This window comes from Rhineura floridana, chromosome 2 (genome assembly GCF_030035675.1).
Source record: "Rhineura floridana isolate rRhiFlo1 chromosome 2, rRhiFlo1.hap2, whole genome shotgun sequence".
Taxonomy (NCBI): domain Eukaryota; kingdom Metazoa; phylum Chordata; class Lepidosauria; order Squamata; family Rhineuridae; genus Rhineura; species Rhineura floridana.
This window is the reverse complement of record NC_084481.1, coordinates 76766574-76787976: the sequence shown is the minus strand read 5'-3', so window position 1 is coordinate 76787976 and position 21403 is coordinate 76766574. Positions and strand designations below refer to the sequence as shown.

At 42.8% G+C, this 21403-nt stretch overlaps 2 protein-coding genes across 3 annotated transcripts in view; one reads left to right on the top strand and one right to left on the bottom strand.

Moving 5' to 3' along the window:
• CCDC93 (coiled-coil domain containing 93) overlaps nt 1-21403 on the top strand; it is a 90196-nt gene that overhangs the window by 52182 nt on the left and 16611 nt on the right. For both annotated transcript variants that reach the window (XM_061608967.1, XM_061608968.1), the window contains exons 11-16: nt 4647-4733; nt 12984-13100; nt 16534-16596; nt 18383-18456; nt 20090-20171; nt 21241-21312. In XM_061608967.1, the coding sequence (XP_061464951.1) occupies nt 4647-4733; nt 12984-13100; nt 16534-16596; nt 18383-18456; nt 20090-20171; nt 21241-21312 (495 nt within the window). The remainder of the gene's footprint in view (nt 1-4646; nt 4734-12983; nt 13101-16533; nt 16597-18382; nt 18457-20089; nt 20172-21240; nt 21313-21403) is intronic.
• On the bottom strand, nt 1639-2588 carry LOC133376075 (N-acetylglucosamine-1-phosphotransferase subunit gamma-like). Its single transcript, XM_061607485.1, has one exon. The coding sequence runs from the start codon at nt 2557-2559 to the stop codon at nt 1639-1641; it is 921 nt and encodes a 306-aa protein (XP_061463469.1). The 5' UTR covers nt 2560-2588.

Genomic DNA, 21403 nt, shown 5'->3' with positions numbered 1-21403 from the left:
TTAAAATTTCATCATTTCTTTGGTTTTTATCCCAGGGGGGAGGTTTATTCCGAACCGGACCTTTCTCAGCTCCTGTCGGGTTTCCCCCCTCAGTCAGTTTAAAAGCTACTCTGCTACCTTTTTAATTTTAAGTGCCAGCAGTCTGGTTCCATTCTGGTTCAAGTGGAGCCCGTCCCTTTTGTACAGGCCCGGCTTGTCCCAAAATGTTCCCCAGTGCCTAACAAATCCAAACCCTTCCACCCGACACGATCGTCTCATCCACGCATTGAGACTGCAAAGCTGGGCCTGTCTGGCTGGTCCTGCACGTGGAACCGGTAGCATTTCAGAGAAAGCCACCTTGGAGGTCCTGGCTTTCAGCATCCTACCTAGCAACCTAAATTTTGCTTCCAGGACCTCACGGCTGCATTTCCCCATGTCGTTGGTGCCAACGTGCACCACGACCACTGACTCCTTCCCAGCACTGTCTACCAAACTATCCAAACGACGGGCGATATCCGCAACCTTCGCACCAGGCAGGCAAAACACCTTGCGGTCTACACGCCCATCACACACCCCACTGTCTATGTTCCTAATGATCGAATCACCCACTACAAGGATCCCTCCACCCCCTGGAGATATATCCTCGGCACGAGAGGATAGCTGCTCATCCCCCAAGGAATGGGTCCCTTCTAAGGGATCGTTTCCCTCTTCCTCAGCTGGATGCTCTCCTTCCCCGAGACCATCGTTGTCCATGATAGCAGGAGAGCTATCATCGTTGGAGTGGGACACAGCTATAACGTCCCTGAAGGCCTCCTCCACACACCTCTCTGCCTCTCTCAGCTTTTCCAGGTCCGCCACCTTGGCCTCAAGGAAATGAAGTCGTTCCCGGAGAGCCAGGAGCTCATTGCACCGAGAGCACACCCACGACTTCTGTCCAACAGGCAGATAGTCGTACATGCTGCAGGCGGTGCAAAACACTGGAAAGGCCCCACACCCCTGCTGGCTTCTTACCTGCATAGTTTTGTTTAAGGTTTATTACGTCAATGGGTTGGAGACTGCGGTTTAGTTGAGGTCAGGGAACAGATGGGCAGAGTGGGGGGCCCTGGCCTCCTCGCCCTGCTGCCGAACTCGCTCTGCTGCTTAACTCGCCTTGACGCTTCGTCAGCTGGGGCTCCCTCTAGCTCGTGGAGCAGGCTCCCTCGCTAGGGTGCTCTGACTTTATATGTGTGGCTGGTTCCTCCCAGCTGCTGCTGCCAGCCAATGATGTGTTACTTGAGGCTGATGGCTATCAGCTGGGGCTTAACTCTTTATTTTATTTATTTATTTATTTATTTATTTTATTTATTGAATTTCGTAGTCGCCCATCTGGCTGGCTATCCAGCCACTCTGGGCGACGTACAAAATAGGCATACAAATATAACAGACATTAAAAATCTGAAAACAATAATGATAAAATACAGATAAATAACGATACAGATAACAATTTAACATAATGTTCATAAAATACCCCAAAGTAGAGAAGCCGTGAAAACAAAAGCAACAAAGTCTGAGTCCCTCTGAAACATGACGAAGTTTCCATCTGGGAGATCTGCTCAAATTCAGCCATCAGTTAGCAGGCTTGACACCCAATACAGCCTTGACGATCTTCACAAAGAACCCTCATCCACAGAAGTGCTGGGCCACATTCCCTGACGCTATGCATTTCAGCAACCTCTCACACACCTGTAACACACAGCCTCTGCACTTATTTTTTAAGAGACTATCTACTAAAATGGTACAGGGAGCAGAACACAGGCCAACAAATGACTGCCACAAATCACCAGCCAATTTCTGTACCTTATTGCACTTTTCCAGCGAGTGGAATTCCAAATTTTGAGGTTTTGTTCTCTTTCCTTCACTCACTTTCTCTCCTGTAAATTTAAAAAAGCTAGCTTCTTCAAATACCTCTCTCAACCGTTTCTTGTATCCCTGTTTTGTGATTAGCTCATCATGACGCAACTGCTCCACTTCATCCCACTTTCTCCGGAGGGTTTCAGGCAAAGCTGGGTACACTAAGAGAGAATGTGGGTGACAAACAAGTGGCGTTTCAAATGTAAGAGAATAAACACAAGTGCTTGGTTCAGACACATCAGCCAATCTGTTGTTCTTTCCACATACAAGAAGAACCTTTGTCTGTCTGTTCTTGGTTTCACATGAATCTCCATCTCTCATCCACATCCCAACAAACATATTGTTTTCAATTTCCCATTCATGCCAGATTCCGAGAATCCCACTGTAGGCATTCCACCGGAAAGTCTGCTCATGCTGTGTGACATTATGGAATGGGCAGAACTCATATTTGTACAAAGACTCCACATAACTGAAGCACTTGCCTGCCAGTCTAAAAAGATGTGCAGGACCTGACAGAGGGGAGGGGGCCGCTTTGGGCTGGAGGCGGTTCGAGGGAGGCAGGAAGGGATTGTTGAGCCCGAAGCTGCTGGGCTCCTCCACTACTTTCATCTTCCCGGCAGCGGCTTGTCCTCCCATCCGAGGCAGCACCAAAAGCAGGAGCAGGAGGTGGGGGGGGAGCGCTGTCGCCATATCAACCCTTTCCTCTTTCTCTTCCTTCCCGCCGCCGCCTGTATTCTCTCAGGCTTCCTTCCTTCCTGAGCGAGGGGCGGGGCTGTTTAAGCTTTTGGCTGCTTTTAATCTAATCAAGGGGCTGCGCCTTCCAGGCAACTCTTTTGTGTTTGTTGTTTTCCCACCTAGAACAGCCTGACCTTTCTTTAACCTAGGGAAACAGAGCTTGTGGTTGTGTTTCAGGAAGGCTGAAGCTGCCCTTTTTAGCAGGGACTGAGCTGACTCTCTCCCTGTATGTGTCGGTGGAGTTTCCTTTTCCCCCTTCTCTCCGACTGGAATTTAGCCTTGTTTACAGTGTCCCCTGAAGCATTCCTGCTAGGGTGGTGTTGAAAACTAGCTTTCTATAGGCTTCCTTCTCCTAGGACTTCCCATGACTTCATGGGATCTGCACCTTAGTAATATAGGGCCCACCCATGTAGCCGGTCATGCGATTGACCTTGTGTTTGTCTCGGGAGGGGAGGGAAGTGCTCTGAAAATGGGGGCTGTTTCTTCTGTGTCATGGTCAGATCACTATCTGGTGAATATAGACTTCTCGATGCCACACACCCTCCGCAGGGGACAAGGACCTATTAGGATGGTCCGCCCCAGACGCCTGATGGAACCTCAGGGGTTCCTGAATGCGCTGGGTGATTTGGAGCTGACTGAAGGTCGCCCGGTCAAAACCCTGGTGATGGAGTGGAGGTTTCAGACCCTTGGCCCCTTAATTGTGGAGTGCCACAGGGTTCGATCCTCTCTCCCATGCTGTTCAATATCTATGTGAAACTGCTGGGGGCTATCATCAGGAGTTTTGGGCTGAAGTGTCACCAATATGCGGATGACACTCAGCTCTATCTCTCATTTAAATCTTCACCAGAGTTGGCTGTGGATACCATGTCCAAGTGCCTGGAGTCCATAAATGGTTGGATGGGAGAGAACAGACTGAAGCTGAATCCCGATAAGACCGAGGTGTTACTTGTGGGAGACAGAGGAAGGTTGGGTATTACAGACCTGTTACTTAATGGGGTGAGATTACCCCTGAAGGACCAGGTCCGCAGCCTCGGGGTCATTCTTGACTCCCAGCTGTCCATGGAGGCTCAGGTTTCGGCAGTGAGTCGGGCAGCTTGGTATCAATTACATCTGATACAGAGGCTGCGACCCTACCTCCCTGTTCATCTGCTCCCACAGGTGATACATGCCCTGGTCTCCTCTCGCTTAGACTACGGTAATGTGCTCTACATGGGGTTACCCTTGAAAACGGTCCAGAAATTACAGCTGGTACAGAATGCGGCGGCGTGCTTCATCAAGCGCAGCTGTCGCCGTGATCACATCACTCCAGTATTAATAGATCTTCACTGGTTACCAGTTGTTTACCGGGCCCGATTCATGGTGTTGACCTTTAAAACCCTATACGGTTTCGGCCCAGTTTATCTGAAGGAGCGCCTCCAGAATCACCAATTATGCCGCCTTACAAGATCTGCCTCTCAAGACCTTCTCTCGGTCCCACCGGCTAAAACAGCTAGGCTGGTGCGGACCAGAGAGAGGGCATTTTCGGTTGTGGCCCCCACCCTCTGGAATTCCCTTCCGTATGATCTCCGACATGCTCCCTCCCTGGTAGGTTTTCGTCGAGCCTTAAAAACCTGGCTTTTCAGGCAGGCCTATGGGATTGAGGAGGATTAATTTTATGATGTTTTAACTGGAAATTGGTTTTAAATTGTTAGGACTGTAGATTGTTTTGTATATTGTAGATTATGTATAGCTTTTAGCTATTGTAAGTCGCCTAGAGTGTCCACTAACCTGGACAGATAGGCGACCAATAAAATTATTATTATTATTATTATTATGGCTATTCTCTCAATAATCTTTATCTGTGTGCCTCTTCTTCCCCCCACCCCATCCCACAAGTACTGTTTACTCCATCCAAGCCTTGTTGCTTTCATAGAGGTCAGGTAATGCACTTAATTGTAATCCTTCATGTGAACAGACATTGCATTCATATCAAATTGAACTGTCCTTGTTTTGAAAAGTTGTCCATTTATATGCTTTCATAAAGGCTTTTGTTGAACTTTCAGGGGAAGCTGACTGCAAGCACCGTAGGACAGATAGTTGGACTTCAGTCTGATGAGATCAAGCAAATAGTCTCAGAATATGCTGAAAAGGTAGGTGAATTTCTTTTAAAAAACTATTTAAAAATATCATACTTGTGCCATTGCCTATTAAGTCTTCAATTTTCAGAGCTTCAGCTTCCTGGGTTCTGTTTTTGAAAAATGGCTATGTTGATGATGCTAACTTAGTGCAATCCCAGTTTTCCAAAGCTACTTTGTGAGGGTGCAAAAGCCTGTGCTCTTAAGAATGAAAGTCAGTTAGATTCATGTGTCTGGGTGACTTCTAAACAAGCAGATGAAATTGTACTTAACTTTGTAGAAAAATAGATCCCTCTGTGTCCTTGCCCATCACAGGAGCTTGGTTAGATTAAGATAGTTTAGATTATAAGAGTATGTTGCCTTTCCAAAAAGAACCTGTATCCCAGGTGGCTTATAATATACAAACTGAAAAAACAGCACTACAATTTCAGTAATATAAATTTGAATCCGTAATACCAAAGTTTCAGTAACATAACATAGAAAATTCTAAACAAAACCAGTTAAGCTAAAAGCACAACGTATGGAAGCAATCAGCCATATCAGGTGTGAGGAACCTTCAACCCTCTATGTTGCTGAACTACAACTCCCATCATCCCTGACCATTGGCCACAGTTGCTGGGGCTAATGGGAGTTGTAGTTTGGCAACATCTGGAGGGCCAAAGATTCCCCACACCTGAGCTATTTGATGGCTGTCTTAGGTTATATATTCAGTAATCCACCAGAGGGCTGTTTCTGCAAATTAAGTGAAGTGGTAAATGAAGTGGAAAGTGTGTGTTTTTCCAAATGTTATTGAACACTGTTACAGTCCAGCAACATCTGGAAGAGCCGGTAGACAGTGTGCCTTTTTAAACACATAATCTAGTTGTGAGTTGAAGGTGCTTTTACAACTCAACAGATGAGTGATGGATGTTAAATCCCCCACCCCTCATGTAGTCCGTGCTCTTCTCATTTGGAAAAGGCCTCATGCAACTGAAGTATTTCTGTATAATGCAGTAGTTCTGTTGTATTTACCTGAAAAAGTTTAACAGCAATAAAACAGTTTTTGGGGTCATACTATGTTTTATTTTAAAGAAGACAAATATTCCATCCTTATTTCTCCTCTTTATCTCTTGCTCCAACCCATACCTCAGGGAAACAACTGCAGCACTGGGGACTGGAGAAGACCTGCCCTGGGAGTGAGTACTTTAGCATCTGAGTGCTTTTTTGCTCACTCCTCTGGGTTGCTGTCTCTCAGGGGGTCATCCCTTAGCGAGTTCCAAGGGCAATATGCTCTCATATTACTGAATTACAAATGGTACATTGTAATTTCGTTCTGTACGATATATTTTGAAACACTGAAACTCAGAATCAATTATTGTAAGATGTCATTGGTTTTATGTTGGGAAATATTTGTAAGAAACATAAGAAACTGAAACATGTTGCTTCAACCCCCACACATTAATATTTGGTAGAGCCACCTTTCGCTGCAATAACAACCTTAAGTCTTTTGGGGTAGGTATGTACCAGCTTTGCACACAGTGTCGGAGGGATTTTGGCCCATTCTTCTTGGCAGATTCGCACGAGGTCATTCAGGTTGGTTGGACATCGCACGTGGACCACAATTTTCAAAGAGTGCCACAGATTCTCAATGGGATTGAGATCAGGATTTTGATTGGGTCAATGTAAGACATTCACCTTTTTGTTCTTGATCCCTCCAATGTTGCTTTGGCCTTGTGTTTGGGATCATTGTCCTGCTGAAATGTGAATTTCCTCCCAAGCTTCAGTTTTTTAGTGGACTGAAGCAGGTTCTCGTGTACTATTTCCCTGTATTTTACTCCATCTATTCATCCTTCAATTTTAACAAGATGCCCAGTCCCTGCTGATAAGCATCCCCACAGCATGATGCTTCCACCACCATACTTCACTGTAGGGATGGTGTGTCTTGAGGCATGGGCCATGTTACGTTTGCGCCACACAGGCCCCTCCCTTAGCATGTGCGGGGCCCCAGCATAGTTGGGGGCCCCCCACATTCTTTCTCTCTCTATGTATATATATTTAGAGAGAGAGAAAGAGGTTTTATTTATGGATATATGTAATTATAATATTTACATATGAGGACAACAACCTATTAAATACAAATATGATTACCTTCACTTCAGGGAATAGGCCTCTAGTCAACCTGTTCCATACATATCTATTTCTTCACTGGTCTCTCGACATCTGTCTTCCCTTTGTCAATATCTGCTAGATATGGCAGTCTAAACTAGATACACTATTTTCATGCTACACTACACGAATCGTTTCTTACTAAAGGAAATGACACCACATGGAACATGGTCCGGCACGCAGCCAAAGAGCGGGAGATTCAAACCTCCCACCCAGAATAAGCCGGCAAGCGCTGTAAACCCGCTGCACAGCTGATGAGTGGGCGGCAGCACAGGGAAGCCAGTCAGGCACGCAGCCAAAGAGCAGGGGATTCAAACCTCCCGCCTAAAATTAGCTCGCTAAGCGCAGCACACCCGCTGCACAGCTGATGAGCGAGCAGGCAGGATAGGGAAAAAACCGCTCAAGCACACAGCTGAAGAGCGGGAGATTCCCCAAGAGCGGGAAATTCAAATTTCCCACCCAAAATCAGCTCGGGAAGCGGCTGGCGAGACAGCTGCTGCATGGCTGAAGAGAGAGAAAAAAACCCCACTGCAGCCCAGCTTCTCTATATACGCAGATCGCCAAGCGCGGGGGCCCCCAAAGCACGGGGCTGGGGGCAACTGCCTCGCTTCCCGGTGCCTAGGGGCGGCTCTGGCGCCACACATAGCTCTTTGATTTTTGGCCAGAAAGCTCTATCTTGGTCTCATCTGACCACAAAACATTTTCCCACATTGCAGCTGGGGCACTCTCATGCTTGCTGGCAAACTCCAGACATGCTTTCAGATGGTACTTTTTGAGTAACAGTTTCTTTCTTGCTACCCTTCCATACAGGCCAGTGTTATGCAGAGCTCTTGTTATGGTTGACTGGTGCACCATTACTCCTCTCCCAGCCACTGAACTCTGTAGCTCCTTCAAAGTGATTCTTGGCCTCACTATGGCATCTCTCCCAAGTCTCCTTGTTTGAGCACTGAGTTTTGAGGGACGGCCTTTTCTTGGCAGTGCCTGGGTGGAGTGATGCAGCTTCCACTTCCTGATTATTGATCCAACTATATTCACTGGGATAACCAAACACTTGGATATTATTTTGTACCCTTTTCCTAATCTATGCATTTGTATTACATTATCTTTCACTTCTGTAGAATGCTATTTGGTCTTCATTATCCTTCAGATCCATAGCCTGACCAATGATCCTTCAACAGTGGGGTTTTTACCCTGACAATGTGACAGCAACTTTAATTACCAATGATAAGGTAATTGTGTCCTCGATAGGGCAATTTCTTTCATCAGTGTAAACTGGGAGCTTCCACAGCACAGGGGTTGAATACTTATGCAAGCAGCATGTTTCAGTTTTTTATGTTACAAACATTTCCCAACATAAAAACAATGTCACCTTACAATAACTGATTTTGGATTTCAGTGTTTCAAAATAAAGTATCATACAGAACAAAATTACAATGTACCATTTGTAATTCAGTAATATGAGAGCATCAGTCAGGGGTCTGAGTACTTTTGCAAAGAACTGTATATATATTTAAAACCAATCTAAAGGAGATGGGGGGGCACAAGGCGATTGTGTAGTTCCTGTGCAGGGTGAGAGCCTATGCAATGAACTGAGTGACAGAAAGTCTCCAGATGCTTTCAAAGTGAGAGTCTGTAATTGGCAGGGAGTGCAACCCTGTTACTCTTACTTGATCTCTCAGTGGCTTTTGATACTATTGACCCTGGTATCCTTATGGGTCGACTTGGTGAGATGGGCATTGGAGGCACTGTTTTACAATGGCTCCAATCCTACCTTCAGAGTCATTTTCAGAGAATAACATTGGATAATTGTCTTTTGGCCTCCTGGCAGTTGTGCTGTGGGGTGCCACAGGATACCATCTTGTCCCCGATGCTTTTGACATCTATATTGAAGCCCTTGGGAGCAGTCCTCAGGAGATTTGGGGTGAGGTGTCAGCAGTATTTCTCTGTGCAAGCCCTGGACTGGTGCCTGGACTCTGTGGTGGGCTGGATGAGGGCCAATAAACTGAGTCCAAATCCAAGAAGATGGAGATGCTGTGGGTTGGTGGTTCCCGAGTTCGGATAATTGGTTGGTTGCCTGCTTTTGATGGGGTCACACTCCATCTGAAAGAGCAGGTTCATAGTCTGTGGGTCTCCTGGATCCGTCTTGTCACTAGAGGCCTAGGTGACCTCAGTGGCCAGGAGTGCCTTTTACCAGCTTTGGCTGGTAAGACAGCTGCGGCCATTTCTGGACTGGGATTGCCTGACCGCTGTTGTCGATGTACTGGAAACTTCCAGGTTGGATTACTGTGATGCGCTTTCTGTGGAGCTGCCCTTGCGGTTGGTCCAGAAGCTGCAGCTTGTGCAAAATGCAGCAGTGTGACTGCTCACTGGGGCAGGGTATTGCAACATGTCACCCTGCTGCTGAAAAAAATTGCACTGGCTGCCCATTAGCTACCGGGCTACGTTCAAGGTTCTGGTTTTGGTGTACAAATTCAGCTTGGGACCAGGATACCTGAAAGATTATCTTACCCCTTATATACCCAGTCGATCACTACACTGCAGGTGAGAGCCTCCTGCAGATACCATCTTATCAGGAGGTTTGTTCTGCACAAAATAGGAAGTGGACCTTTAGTGTAGTGGCATCTACCCTTTGGAATTCCTTCCCCTTAAATATTAGACAGGCGCCATCTCTGTTATCTTTTCGGCACATACTGAAAACCTTCCTCTTTCAACAGGCCTTTTAAGTAGAGACCTTATCCCAGTCTGTGTCCGTGTTGGAATTGCTTTAAGCTTTTTTAAAAAGATGTTTTTAACTATGTTTTGTTTTAATATATTTTAATGTCCGTTTTTATGAACTTTTAGAGTGTTTTTGTTTGCCACCCGGGGCTTCTACTGGGAGGAAGGGCAGAATATAAGTTGTTGTTGTTGTTAATAATAATAATAATAATACCTCCTATATTTCTGCTAGTTATAGATTTTTTAAAATCTGGCTCTTTTATTTTTGGCTTTTATTATAGATTTTCTGCCAATGTACAATCAAGATTACTTAAAATGATGAGTTTTGTGTGTTGTGTCCTTGAGTTAGTGGTCAATATAGAGCTGTCACTTCACTTAAATTCCAGGAAGTCAATCTTTTGTGGTTGTTGTTGAGTATAAAGATATGGAGGATGTGTTGGGAACAAAAAGGTAAGGATAAAGTTTAGTTTTCCATGAATTGAGATGGATGAATTAGCCCATTATTATTATTTTATTATTGTCTTTATTTATACCCCGCCATCCTTCCAAAACTGGAACTCGCAGCGGCTTCCAGATAAAAAACACATGTAATTAAAACATACAGAGTCTAGATTAAAATAAAATTAAACTAATTCCAATATTAAAAGCATTCATACTTATAGCTAAAAGGCCTTACATTTCCAACCAGAGATTACAGGGGGAAATGTCAGACATGCTTTTGGGAAATAGCTAGGATACCAAAAAGATGGAATTGTGTTGTTGTAGCAGTTAAGCTATAACTTGGAGTTCAAGCCTGAGTAGGGAGGTTCAAGAATAGGAAAATGCATATTATTTTTAACTTCTTTGGTACTTTTAAAATGTACAAAGTGCTTTATTAGTCTCATCTTGGGTGCTATTCTCCTGTTGAAGGACATCTCATCTCTTGTTGGCCCTTAAGGATTCTGAAGATGTACAGTCTGGCGTGGGGGGGTAAAAAGCCAGAGATGCCTGTCAGAGTGAAGTAGGTGGAGATGGCTTCAGTCCATGGCTTGTTAGATTCCTTGATGGGCAGCTATCTTGGCCTGCATGCCACTGGTGGGCAGGGCTGGAGGCAAAAGTGAGTAGAGCAATTGATGTGACTCCCAAGAGAAGCCTGGAAGGCTGCATTTGGCCCCTGGGCCTTAGGATCTTCATGTTGGCTCATGTTTAAGTTGAGTCATTCCCCATGTTGGGAATGGGTTAAAAGCTATGCAATTAGTCAAGGACACACAGCTGCAACTGATCTAATCTACTGGCTATAAATTAGAAACCTAGAGAGCCAGGCTGTGTGGGGGGATAGTAGGAGCATGTAATGTTGGTGAATGTATTTGTAATTGTTAACTGCACGTTGATAAAGATTTCTGTTACTGGCACGAAGCTGGACTGTGTCGGAGTTCTTCATTCCTGTTTGCCGCCTTACTGGAACTGTTTTGGCTGTAAACCTCTGTGTCCTGTGCAGCAAGCTAATTCTGCCTTGCCTGTGCAGACTAGAGCTCAACACTTCACCCCTGGTTTGAGGATGCTCACTACTAGGGGACCCTTATGGGGATGTATACAACTACATCTGATTACAGTGTTATTTGAATGGAAAGGATTCCATGAGTTGGTGTGGTCTTGAACAGTTGTGAGGGCAAATAAGGAGAAAAATAAGTGCTTGGCATATTAAAAAGTGCCATGCAAATGGCAGAATCATCTACTCCTGCAAAAATCTGCCCTTTAATTTTGGAAATAAGTGTCTTTGTAGCCCTTGGAGAGGACAAGAATTGGATCAACCTCAGTGCCCTATGCTGTGTCCCTCAATGAAGCAGCTAACTATAGATTATTGCACATCCACCAGATTATAGATGTAGTTCAGCATAGCAGTTAAGAGAGAGATCTTTATATAAGTGCATTTAGAAAGCTTTATGTAAGTGTATGTTAGTAACTTTTGCCTTGCCTTTAAGCCAGCAAGTGGCCCCCAAGGCAGCTTTAAAAATGAACAGAGGATTCCTTCATGTTGCTACAGAGAGTAGGAATCTGTGTAGAGCAGCAGTGGAGGACCTGCACCAGGTGTTGCTGAAATGTAGCTCGCGTTATTCTTGACCATTTGCTGGGTCTGATGGGAGTTGGAGTCCAACAACATCTGGGAGGCCACATGTCCCCCATTCTTGGTCTAGAGATTGATTATGAATTTTTACTAAATGTTTGCAATCTGGGCTCCTACTGGGAGAAAAAGAGGGATATAAATTAATAAATAAATAAATTCGTAATAAATAAATACATAAACTCTAAGGATATCAGAATGTGTTGGCTCTCACTTGAAACTGTTAACAGTTTGGTGTGCTTTTGAAAATAAATTACTTTAGTAGAAATCTTTTGGACTTCAATTTCAAGCAGCGGTCAAGAAGAAGCTTCAGTTACGTTATACTATAAGTCTTCCATAGCCCTGCTTGCTATAATAAATAGCATAAATAGATTATTGTTCAAAAACTTTGTTTTAACAGGTCAGATGTTGTATCCTTCTTTCAACAGACCATTTGTTAAGAGTACTGAAGAAAAATAAATCATGGAACAGTGGCTTGTAGTAGAAGCACGGAGAGTCTTGTTTTTACAGTTGATGGGTTGTATTTTACAGTGTTGTCAAGTGCCCTGGACTCCTATCATTATTATTAAGAATATGGAAAAAAGGGGGGGAAAGTGGAAAGAAAAGAATAATTTGTGCTACTGCTGTCGCCTAACTATAGGAACATATTTGTTGAGGTTTTTTTCTGAATATAGAAAGTAGCAACTAATTACAGTAATAAAATTCTAGTCAATTTGGAATAAAATCAGTCTTGTAGCATAGGCCTGTCCTTGCTTACTGGGAAGTCAGTCCAAGTTCAGGTGGGGGCATTGCTTGCCTGGCTTCCCAACGCTGCCAGTTACCAAAAGGAGGAGGGGCAAGGCAGCAGGGAGCTCGATGCAGTGTTAGATTGGTTCTACTGCTGCATCTGCACCATGCTGAGCTCCCCACCACATCCCTCCCTCCCCCCCTCTGTAACCTGTGATGATGCTCAGTTTTGGGAGGTCAGATGAGCAACGCCACCCACTACTGAGACAATCCCATTGATTTCAATAGGACTTAAGTGCACAACATTACAGTCGAGTCCTGTGAAGTTGATGCTAACATGCAAAGTCATGCTGTGAGCACACACTGCAGAAGAACTCTGCCCACTCTGTCACTTGCCTCCTCTCTGTAAAGGAAGACACACACAGCTTCCTAACCTCTGCATACTTGTATGAGGCTGTCTGGTGGTTCATAGAGCAGTCTTGTGCAAAGATTAGACAAGCAACTATATCTGTACATCTGACAAAGTGTTGAGTGGCTGAGCCATTCCTTGTGTCTTCTCTCCACCCCATATTTTCCAGCAATCAGGCCTTTCTGCAGAGGAGCGTCCAGAGAGACTTGGAGCTGCCCAGCAGCACAGAAGGAAGGTGGCATCTCTAAACAAACAGATCTTACAGAAAACCAAGCAGCTGGATAAAGTATGTGGGTTGTTTTTTAAAAAAATGTTACCTTATTTTAAGGGTTTATAAACCACTTTGCCAGTGGGCACTTATGGAAAAGATTAGTATAAAACTTCAGCATTCACTCAGGAGAATCCTGATATATGAAAAACCTGTGTCCTAATAAGCATAGGTTAAGCAGATTTGTGCACTCTTTTTTGCACATAAGTTGTAGAGGTAGAGCACACCCTCCTCAGTGATCTCTATAAGCAATGGGTCTTGTTTACCGGCTGCCAGCAATTCAGAACTAAAGCACAAGCAACAGCATTTTAATTCTCTCTCTCTGAATATCATATAGTTGGCATTATAAAGCTGCACAGAATTGACTAGTCTACAGAAACTTTCAAAAGAGTTACAATTCCGTTTGGAAATGATAGAAGGACCTCCAATGGCAGCGCACTACCATTCCTGTAAATATTATATTGGAACTCACTTGGCCATTGCTAAAATGATTGTTTTGCCTGTCAAAATCTTTGCAGTTTCATAAACTTAATTGCTGTATGTTCTGTCCCATCTGCCATTATTTTCTTGTATGCACTTTAATGAAGCATAATGGAATTCGATTTACTAGAATCAACCAGATTTTCCAATATGATTGTTTGTTGTATGTGTTCATTATGTCAGTGATCTTTATTAGTATGGGCTGAGATTCCAAGAAGGCTCCCACTGAACAAGGCAGGGTGGGGAGGTGATTTCATAGATTTCCGCCTGCAATCCTAAATGTTGCCTCCCATACCCTCGCTCTCCAGAGCAGCTTTTTTGGGGACAGAAGCCTACTGCAGAAGGGGAAATCGGCAAAAAGTGTCCCTCATCTGATCCCTCTCCCAATGGAGCATGCTGTGGATGGAGTTCCACCCACAATATAATTCATCTGTTTTTTTAAATCCAGTTTTTTGGTCCAGAAAAAACATACCCTGGAAGTAAGAAGTGCCATTCTTATTCAGCTGAGAATTGGAAACTGCCCAGAGAACATTGTTAATGGGGTGACTTGCAAATGTATTTAATAATTAAATAATAAATAAATGGGCATAATCTTTTTTATCTCCCACCCATTGCTTGATCCTAAAATATTCCAGACTCTCAAGGAACGAATTTCCCCAAGTTTGAATCTCAAGATTATTAGTGCCTCTGTTTTTGTTTCTGTTGTTGGATAAGCAGCCAACAGAACCTGTTTCAGACACTCTGTAGCATCAGTAATATACTGCAAGATAAAACAGTTAAAATTATAGTCCTGTTCAGGCATTATGCCCAAACATGAAACATCCACATTTCTTGGAAGCCGCAGACATCCTGCATGCACTGGCCCCACCCGCTTTCTTCCAAACCTTCCTGTGTTGAGCAGGGAACGTCTGAGGGCACTGATTCCCATGTTTGCCTGAACATGAGTAGACGCTTCCCTGTGATTGGGAGCTCTGATAAAGCAGAACTCCCAATAGCTTCAATGTGAATAGGAACATAGCAAGCTGCCTTATATTGAGTCGGACCCACTGGGCCATCTATCTTAGTACTGATTACACTCACTGGCAGTGGCTCTCCAGGGTTTTCAGACAAGGAGTCTCTCTGAGCCTATCAAGAGAAGTTTGGGATTGAACTTGGACCTTCTGCATGGAAGGCAGATGCTCTGCCACTGAGCTTCAGCCCTTTTCCTTCACATAAACATGGGTAGAAGCCCCCTTCAGACCTTCCCTGCTGAACACAGGATGGCCCAGGTGGGGATGGTTGGGCAAAGGCAGCGTGCAAGGTGCTATGCCCCCAACTTGGATTAATATTTCCTGTTCAGGTCTAATAACAGAGCTACCAAGGCTTCCATTCTCAACTAGCTTTCTAAGCCACTAAGTACAGCAAGCATCAGTTAGGTCTATACATCTAGATCTATCTCCCATGTTAATTTCCAAAGAAATGTGTGTTACTGTGTTTAGATGCCCAGAAAATATAATTATCACACAAGGAGGGCACAAGCCGCTATTGAAAGAGAAGGCATGTGTATGAGAGACCTGCTCCTGAAATTTCATTCTGAAGCTCATGCTTCTACTGCCCTATTCCTTTTCTGGATGTAGACATTGTTGGTAGATTCTTGTGCTACAGCTGTGGTATGGAACCTTGCACAGCACAGATCCTTTGCCCCACAAGGATAACTTACATTTTCGGTTTAGGTTTACAGAGGCACTGTAAAGCACATGTTCTCCATCTGCTCTGTTACAAATTGATTCCTCAGGATATAAAACACGAATTTTGAGAAGTCGCCATGGAATGTTTTGCGTAAAGTGGTGGTAAAATATTATCTTTTTAAAAATTATGAACAGTCACGGTTCACGGTGTAGTATGCTTAGGTTGTACAGAACATTTCCTCAGACTGGATGTTCAGAAACGAAAGGAGGAAATAGTTGTTTCTGAGGTCTTGTCTACTACTTTTAAATGTTTTCCTGGCTATCCAGCCTGAGCAGATGCCTGCATTATGAGCATTGGTTGGCTTTAATAAAAGTAATATTCTGAGAATTTTGTTACTGTAGTCTGAATCCAGCTAAGCTGTGCTTGGAGTAGACCCATTGAAATTGGTGGACATAAGAATGCAAGAAGAGCTCTCCTGAATCAGGCCAAAAGACCATCATCTTGTTCATTTGGTTGGCCACTGTGAGCCTATGGGAAGCCCCTAAGTAGGACATGAGTGTAACAACACTTTCCATTTGTGATTCCCAGCAGTCAGTATTCAGAGGCATACTGCCTTCAACAGTGGAGGTAAAACATGGCTATTGTGGCTAGTAGCCATTTATCCTCCATAAATTTGTCTAATTTTGTTTTAAAGCCATCCAAGAGAAGTCCATTAATTTCAGTGGGTCTAATCTGATGATTACTTAGCCATGTTTGCCCATTACATTGTATTCATCTGTTTTTATCTTCTTCTTTTTTAGATAATGTTTGATAAATGTTTAAATGTGTTGATACATGTTTTCTGACTGATTAATTCTATTAGAATGTAGATAGAAGAGGCACCATTGAGTAAGAATAATTCCAGAATGGTTATTTTTGTATCCAAATGCAGTGGTCATGAAATGTTGCTATATGTATGTGTACTGCCTTCAAGTCGATTCCGACTTATGGCAACCCTATGAATAGGTTTTCATGAGGCTGAGAGGCAGTGACTGGCCCAAGGTCACCCAGTGAGCTTCATGGCTATGTGGGGATTCAAACCCTGGTCTCCCAGGTCATAGTCCAACACTTGGCCCTCCAGAGATTGCTTAGCTACATCATCCATCAACCCTAGCCAGCATGACCAATAGCCAAGACTGATGGGAGTTGTAGTCCAACAACATTTGGAGGGCCAAAGGTTTCCCCACCCCTGGTCTAAAAGATCCGACTAACTGAATTTGTGATCACTTAACTTGGTTTTCCCTCTGTGTTCTTTTGAAAATAGTTGCAAGCTAAACGTGCTGACCTGCAAGCAGGATGTAGTGAGGCTAAGAAGACGTTGAATGAGGTAAACATTCACCCCGCCTTGCGCTACCCTCCTCTCTTCTACTTAGACCAGCCCGCTGTCAGCTGTAAGGTGGCCAGATGCAAAAGAGGACAAGGGTCCTGCGCCTTTCACTTTTTTTTTAGATGAGAGGATTTCAGGAGAAGTATCTAGTCATGCAAGCTGTACCTGCTGCAATTCCCTCTTAATAGTTGCAGAAGGTGACAGGGCTCCTACGCACTTTCTGGTTAATCTTAAAAAATGTGTGCCTGCACATTATTTATTGAAATTATTAGTCTTTTTAAATGAAAATTGACTCAAATTGGCTTTCAAAAAGATACAAACATTAAAAACAAGTCTAAAAATCCATACATATTCGAATAGGAGTAAGATGCAGCCTGTAGCACTACAGTTTTCATTGTGGTTTGTTAAGTTTCTACTGCATTACTACAAACTGCCTTATGCCAGTTATTCAGCTCTGTTGTATCTCTCCCATATAGTTTTATGTTATTGTTCCATCTCTTTTTAATACTCTGGGAATTTCCTTGGCATTATGGTGCCAGCCCCTTGTGTTTCACAGAGGCTCCCTGGGAGAAATTTCACTGGTACAACTTTGCCTGTCCATGATGGAAAAATTCAACAGAAAAAGCTTTTCAAATACTTTTCCATACCATGGCATAACTGACGTGTCTGATACATCTAACGCGTCATATTATTGGTCAGCTTACTTTTTTTTGAAGGTTAAATCAAAATAATTTACTTGTGAGTTAATAAGCTAGCTGTTTGAAGCAGCAACCTCCATAATCATAATTACGTGTGGCAAGCAGATCCAAGTGCCCTTGAGCAAAAATAATAAAAAAGTTTTTTATTACTTCTCAGCTTTCATTTTAAATAAGTGTTGATTTTGCAATACTGATTTATCCATTGTTGCAGTTCATAGAGATACTTTCTCCTACCTCCCATTAACTGTGATATACATCTCAATGTCATATATTGGAAATCCAAGTATATAGCTTGGGTTTACTTTGAAGAAATCATGTTTGAAGAAATTACTTTGACGTAATACAGTTAAATACAATATAAGCGATAAAAGAATAATAAAAATACAATTAAAAATTAATATGAATGTGTAATGTGAACATGCCATATACCACCTGAATGAAACTCGTGGACCACTGGTGGTCCACAGGCTCCAGTTTGGGAACCTCTGAGCTAACTGATCCAGCTTGCGTTACTTATCTGCAGTGAGTTCTTTGCAGAAATCAGTGTTAATGCTTGGCTCAAGCTTCATGCATTCCAGACTTCATAGTACCAGACAAACACAATTCTAGATGGACTTTTATCTTGTAGTGATGCAAGATAAAAGGCCAAACAGAAAAGAAAGAAACCTCTGTGCATAAGTTGTGTCAGTGTTTTCCCAATTGCAAAAAAGAATTAAATACTGTACAAGTTTGTATGAGAGAGAACCATGCACCGTCCTAGTAGACACTTCTGCAATTCAGTAGATACCTCTGTGGGAGGCTGTGCAATGCAAGGGCTGGAGAAGATGGCATTAATGCTAAGGGTTATTTCTGCTTGTGCCAGAGTCAAGGCCTTGTGCTAGCTCCAGTGAGCCACCACATGGCTTTAGGGGTCATGCAGACAGGTTATATAAGAAAAGACTGGTAGATCTTGCCAGAGTGTTTAATGGAGGCTATTCAGTGTTAGCAGAGTTTGCTTAAAGCTTTGCTTTCATGGTAAATTGGTTTTTATTATCTTTTCACCTACTCAGATTTCTTTACACCATCTGTTATTAATTCTAATCCTTTAGGTTAAGAATTACAGTGAAAAATTGGACAAGGAGCTGACAGCCTTAGAAACAGTGGAATCCCAAGCAGATTTGAAGTAAGTGTGTAGTTCTTTTCTACCCTGCCCTTTCTCTTTTGTAACGAATTGTGTTAATTCAGCAATGGGTCCCATTTTTTGTATCTTCCCTAGTCTAACATATATGACTTTTAGTGTTACAGTACCCTCACTGGTACTTGAATGCTGGTGCCTCTTTTTTTGCTGTCATTTTGTGCTGGCACCCATAACACTTTAATCAAGATGAGTACTGGCACGTAATTTTTTTTACCAAAAAAGCACTATAAATACGTGGAATATATAGAGAGAGTGCAGACACATTCTCTAGTCCAAATGTTTCTTTCTATAGCATTGGGAGTTGACACAGTAAGAAAGCCCCAGGAAAACTACCCCATGGAACAAAAAGAGAGGGTTTGCTTTGGGAGTTCTATCAGCTTTCCCTAACCTGATGCCCCCAAATGTTTTAGGCTACAACTCTCATCAGTCAACTCTGATCAGTCCACCATGACCAGTGGTCAGGGCTGATGGGAGTTGTAGTTGAAAAAAGCTGGGCTCACATTCATTTTTGACATGGTACAGCCCTGCAAGGTGTTCAACCTTCATTTTCAAATAAAGACTTGTATTGGGGATAATACTTGGCACCCTTTTGAGTATTGAGAGTACTCAAATGTTAAAAGAGTTATTTTAAGGATCACTATTAGCTCAGTGATCCTTAAAATACTCCTTTTAAGGAAAGTCAGTAGTATTTTCCTCCTGTTAACAGATGGGAGATTTAATAACATAATCCTGTGCATGTCTACTTGGAAGTGAGCCTCATTCAGTGGGCCTTACTCCCACCTAAGTGTCTGGAGGATTGCAGCCATAGTGTCCTACCTAAGGCCTGTCAGTGACTTTATGGTTTAGGTGAGATTTGAACTCGGAGTTTCTCAAATTAAAAAAAAAATAGGTCACATATTTTCCCTTCAGAAACTCAGTGAAATAGTTAAGTGTTTATAGAGCTGTTTTTTCATTGAGATAGTTAGACCAGATCAATTGTTTTATAGCCTTTGCAAATCCATCTTGTGGCAACGACAGGGCTGACCTTTGGCACTTGGAATCCCCCCCCCCCAAAAAAAATCGTAAGCCAAGTGCCAACCTTGATTGGTTTCTAGCACTTTATTAGAAGATCCATCTATTTACTCTTTTGCTGGTTGTTAATGCCAAGCTTTTAGTATTCTAGGCACTATGAATATTGTGTGTGTTAGGTTTTAATGTGCAGACTTCTCTGTAGATTCTGTAATGCCCTGGAATTTTTCTTAATGAAAAGCAGTATAAAGCTGTTCCTCCCTTTGACATCTGTGAGTCTTAAGTACTTTTTAAGTTTGGTTGATGCATGGCCACTGTATCATTCCCTGCAAATAGTATATACTCAAACTGGAAGCCTATGATTTGCTTGTCTAACCCCCCCCCAAATTAACCCATGAGAAGTTGATGCGCTCTATGGGATGGTGGAAGCATCTAAACTGTGTGTAGTAACACAGGAGAACATTCCTTTTGTGAGGTTCTAAGCTTGTATTTTATTCAACTCCATTGTTGGCTTACATTTTTGGAATCCTCCCCCGCCCCCGCTCCATGCTTAATTTTTCTTAGAATAAATTTCTCTAATCACTAAGAATAAATAGTGTCTTTTATTTAGCATATTGCAGAAGCTTCAGGCACTGGTGGCAATGAATGAGAACCTCAAAAGCCAAGAGCAAGAATTCAGAGCACATTGTAGGGTAGGTTTTTAGAAAATTAATTACAAGTTGGTGTTTGTACAGGATTTTCTTTAAGGATTCAAATGTACTCCTGTGTGTGTTTATATATGCGATAGAATGCTTGTATGAACAGTGATCACTAATTCCTGTTGCCTGAGAATCCTTTTGCAACACAGTAACTGTGGAGAAACTACTTCTGCATGGTCAGGGGCTCAATGTCATAAAAGTGGCATATGCAAGCCACTTTGAGGATCTTGTTGGAAAGCAGGATATATTTTTTAAAAGAAATTCCAGTTGTGTAAGTCTAATGGATCACACGGTCGGTTCCCATGCCGCTGGTCCAAGGTGGAGCTGTGAAGTGGGAACCCATGAACAGTGCAACGGTTAACTCTTGCAAATGTTACCAATGCAATGCGGAGCCTCACCACCACCATCACCATGGTGCCAAGGCAATTTATGAATCAGAGTTAAATCTTAATCTGTGATTAAGTAAATGATATGCTAAGCAGCTTGAAAAAGTGATAAATATCAGAAATTATAATAAAGTTCACCTGAACGGCATTCACGTAAACGTGAGAAAATGAAATGGGGCAAAAATGCAAGTTGCATTTTCAGCCCCTGTAGCTTAATTTTTTATGGTGAATGTTTATTGCAGGAAAACAATTTTCATTATACTGTTGGGTTGCAGTGTACTCAGTGTTTGAAATTATTTGGGAGCTTGTGCAAGAGCATCAATCCAGCCTTTTTTTGTATGCTGTAGTCATTGTAGTAATTTTGTATTCTGTAATCAGTGTAGGTATGCTGACATTTTAAACCTCAAGTTCTTCCCTTACCCTTCTTTTTGGATTTATTTGCATAAGAAACAGACTGTGTATTTTTCCTTCTTCTCCCCCCTCCGCCCCCATGGAACCATTGACAAGAAAGCATATTACTTTTGCATAATGTACATTCACCTCTAGAGCCCTAAGCCCAGAATGCCTGTAGGTCTTGGCCTCTTTTGTAATGCATAATTTATGAAAAAAAAGTCTCTGTCTTCTGTCATATTGCTTGCTAATGAAAAGAAACAATTATTATTTTCTTGCTCTTCAAGGAAGAGATGGCACGCCTCCAGCAAAACATTGAAAGCTTAAAAGCAGAAGCTGCTGAAAACAGAGAAGAAAAGGTAAATTGCAAATATTTAGGCATTTGTATTAAGCAGTCCTATGAAATCTTTTTCCCTTAGTAAATTTTTAGAGTTGTAAAATGCTTGTGGC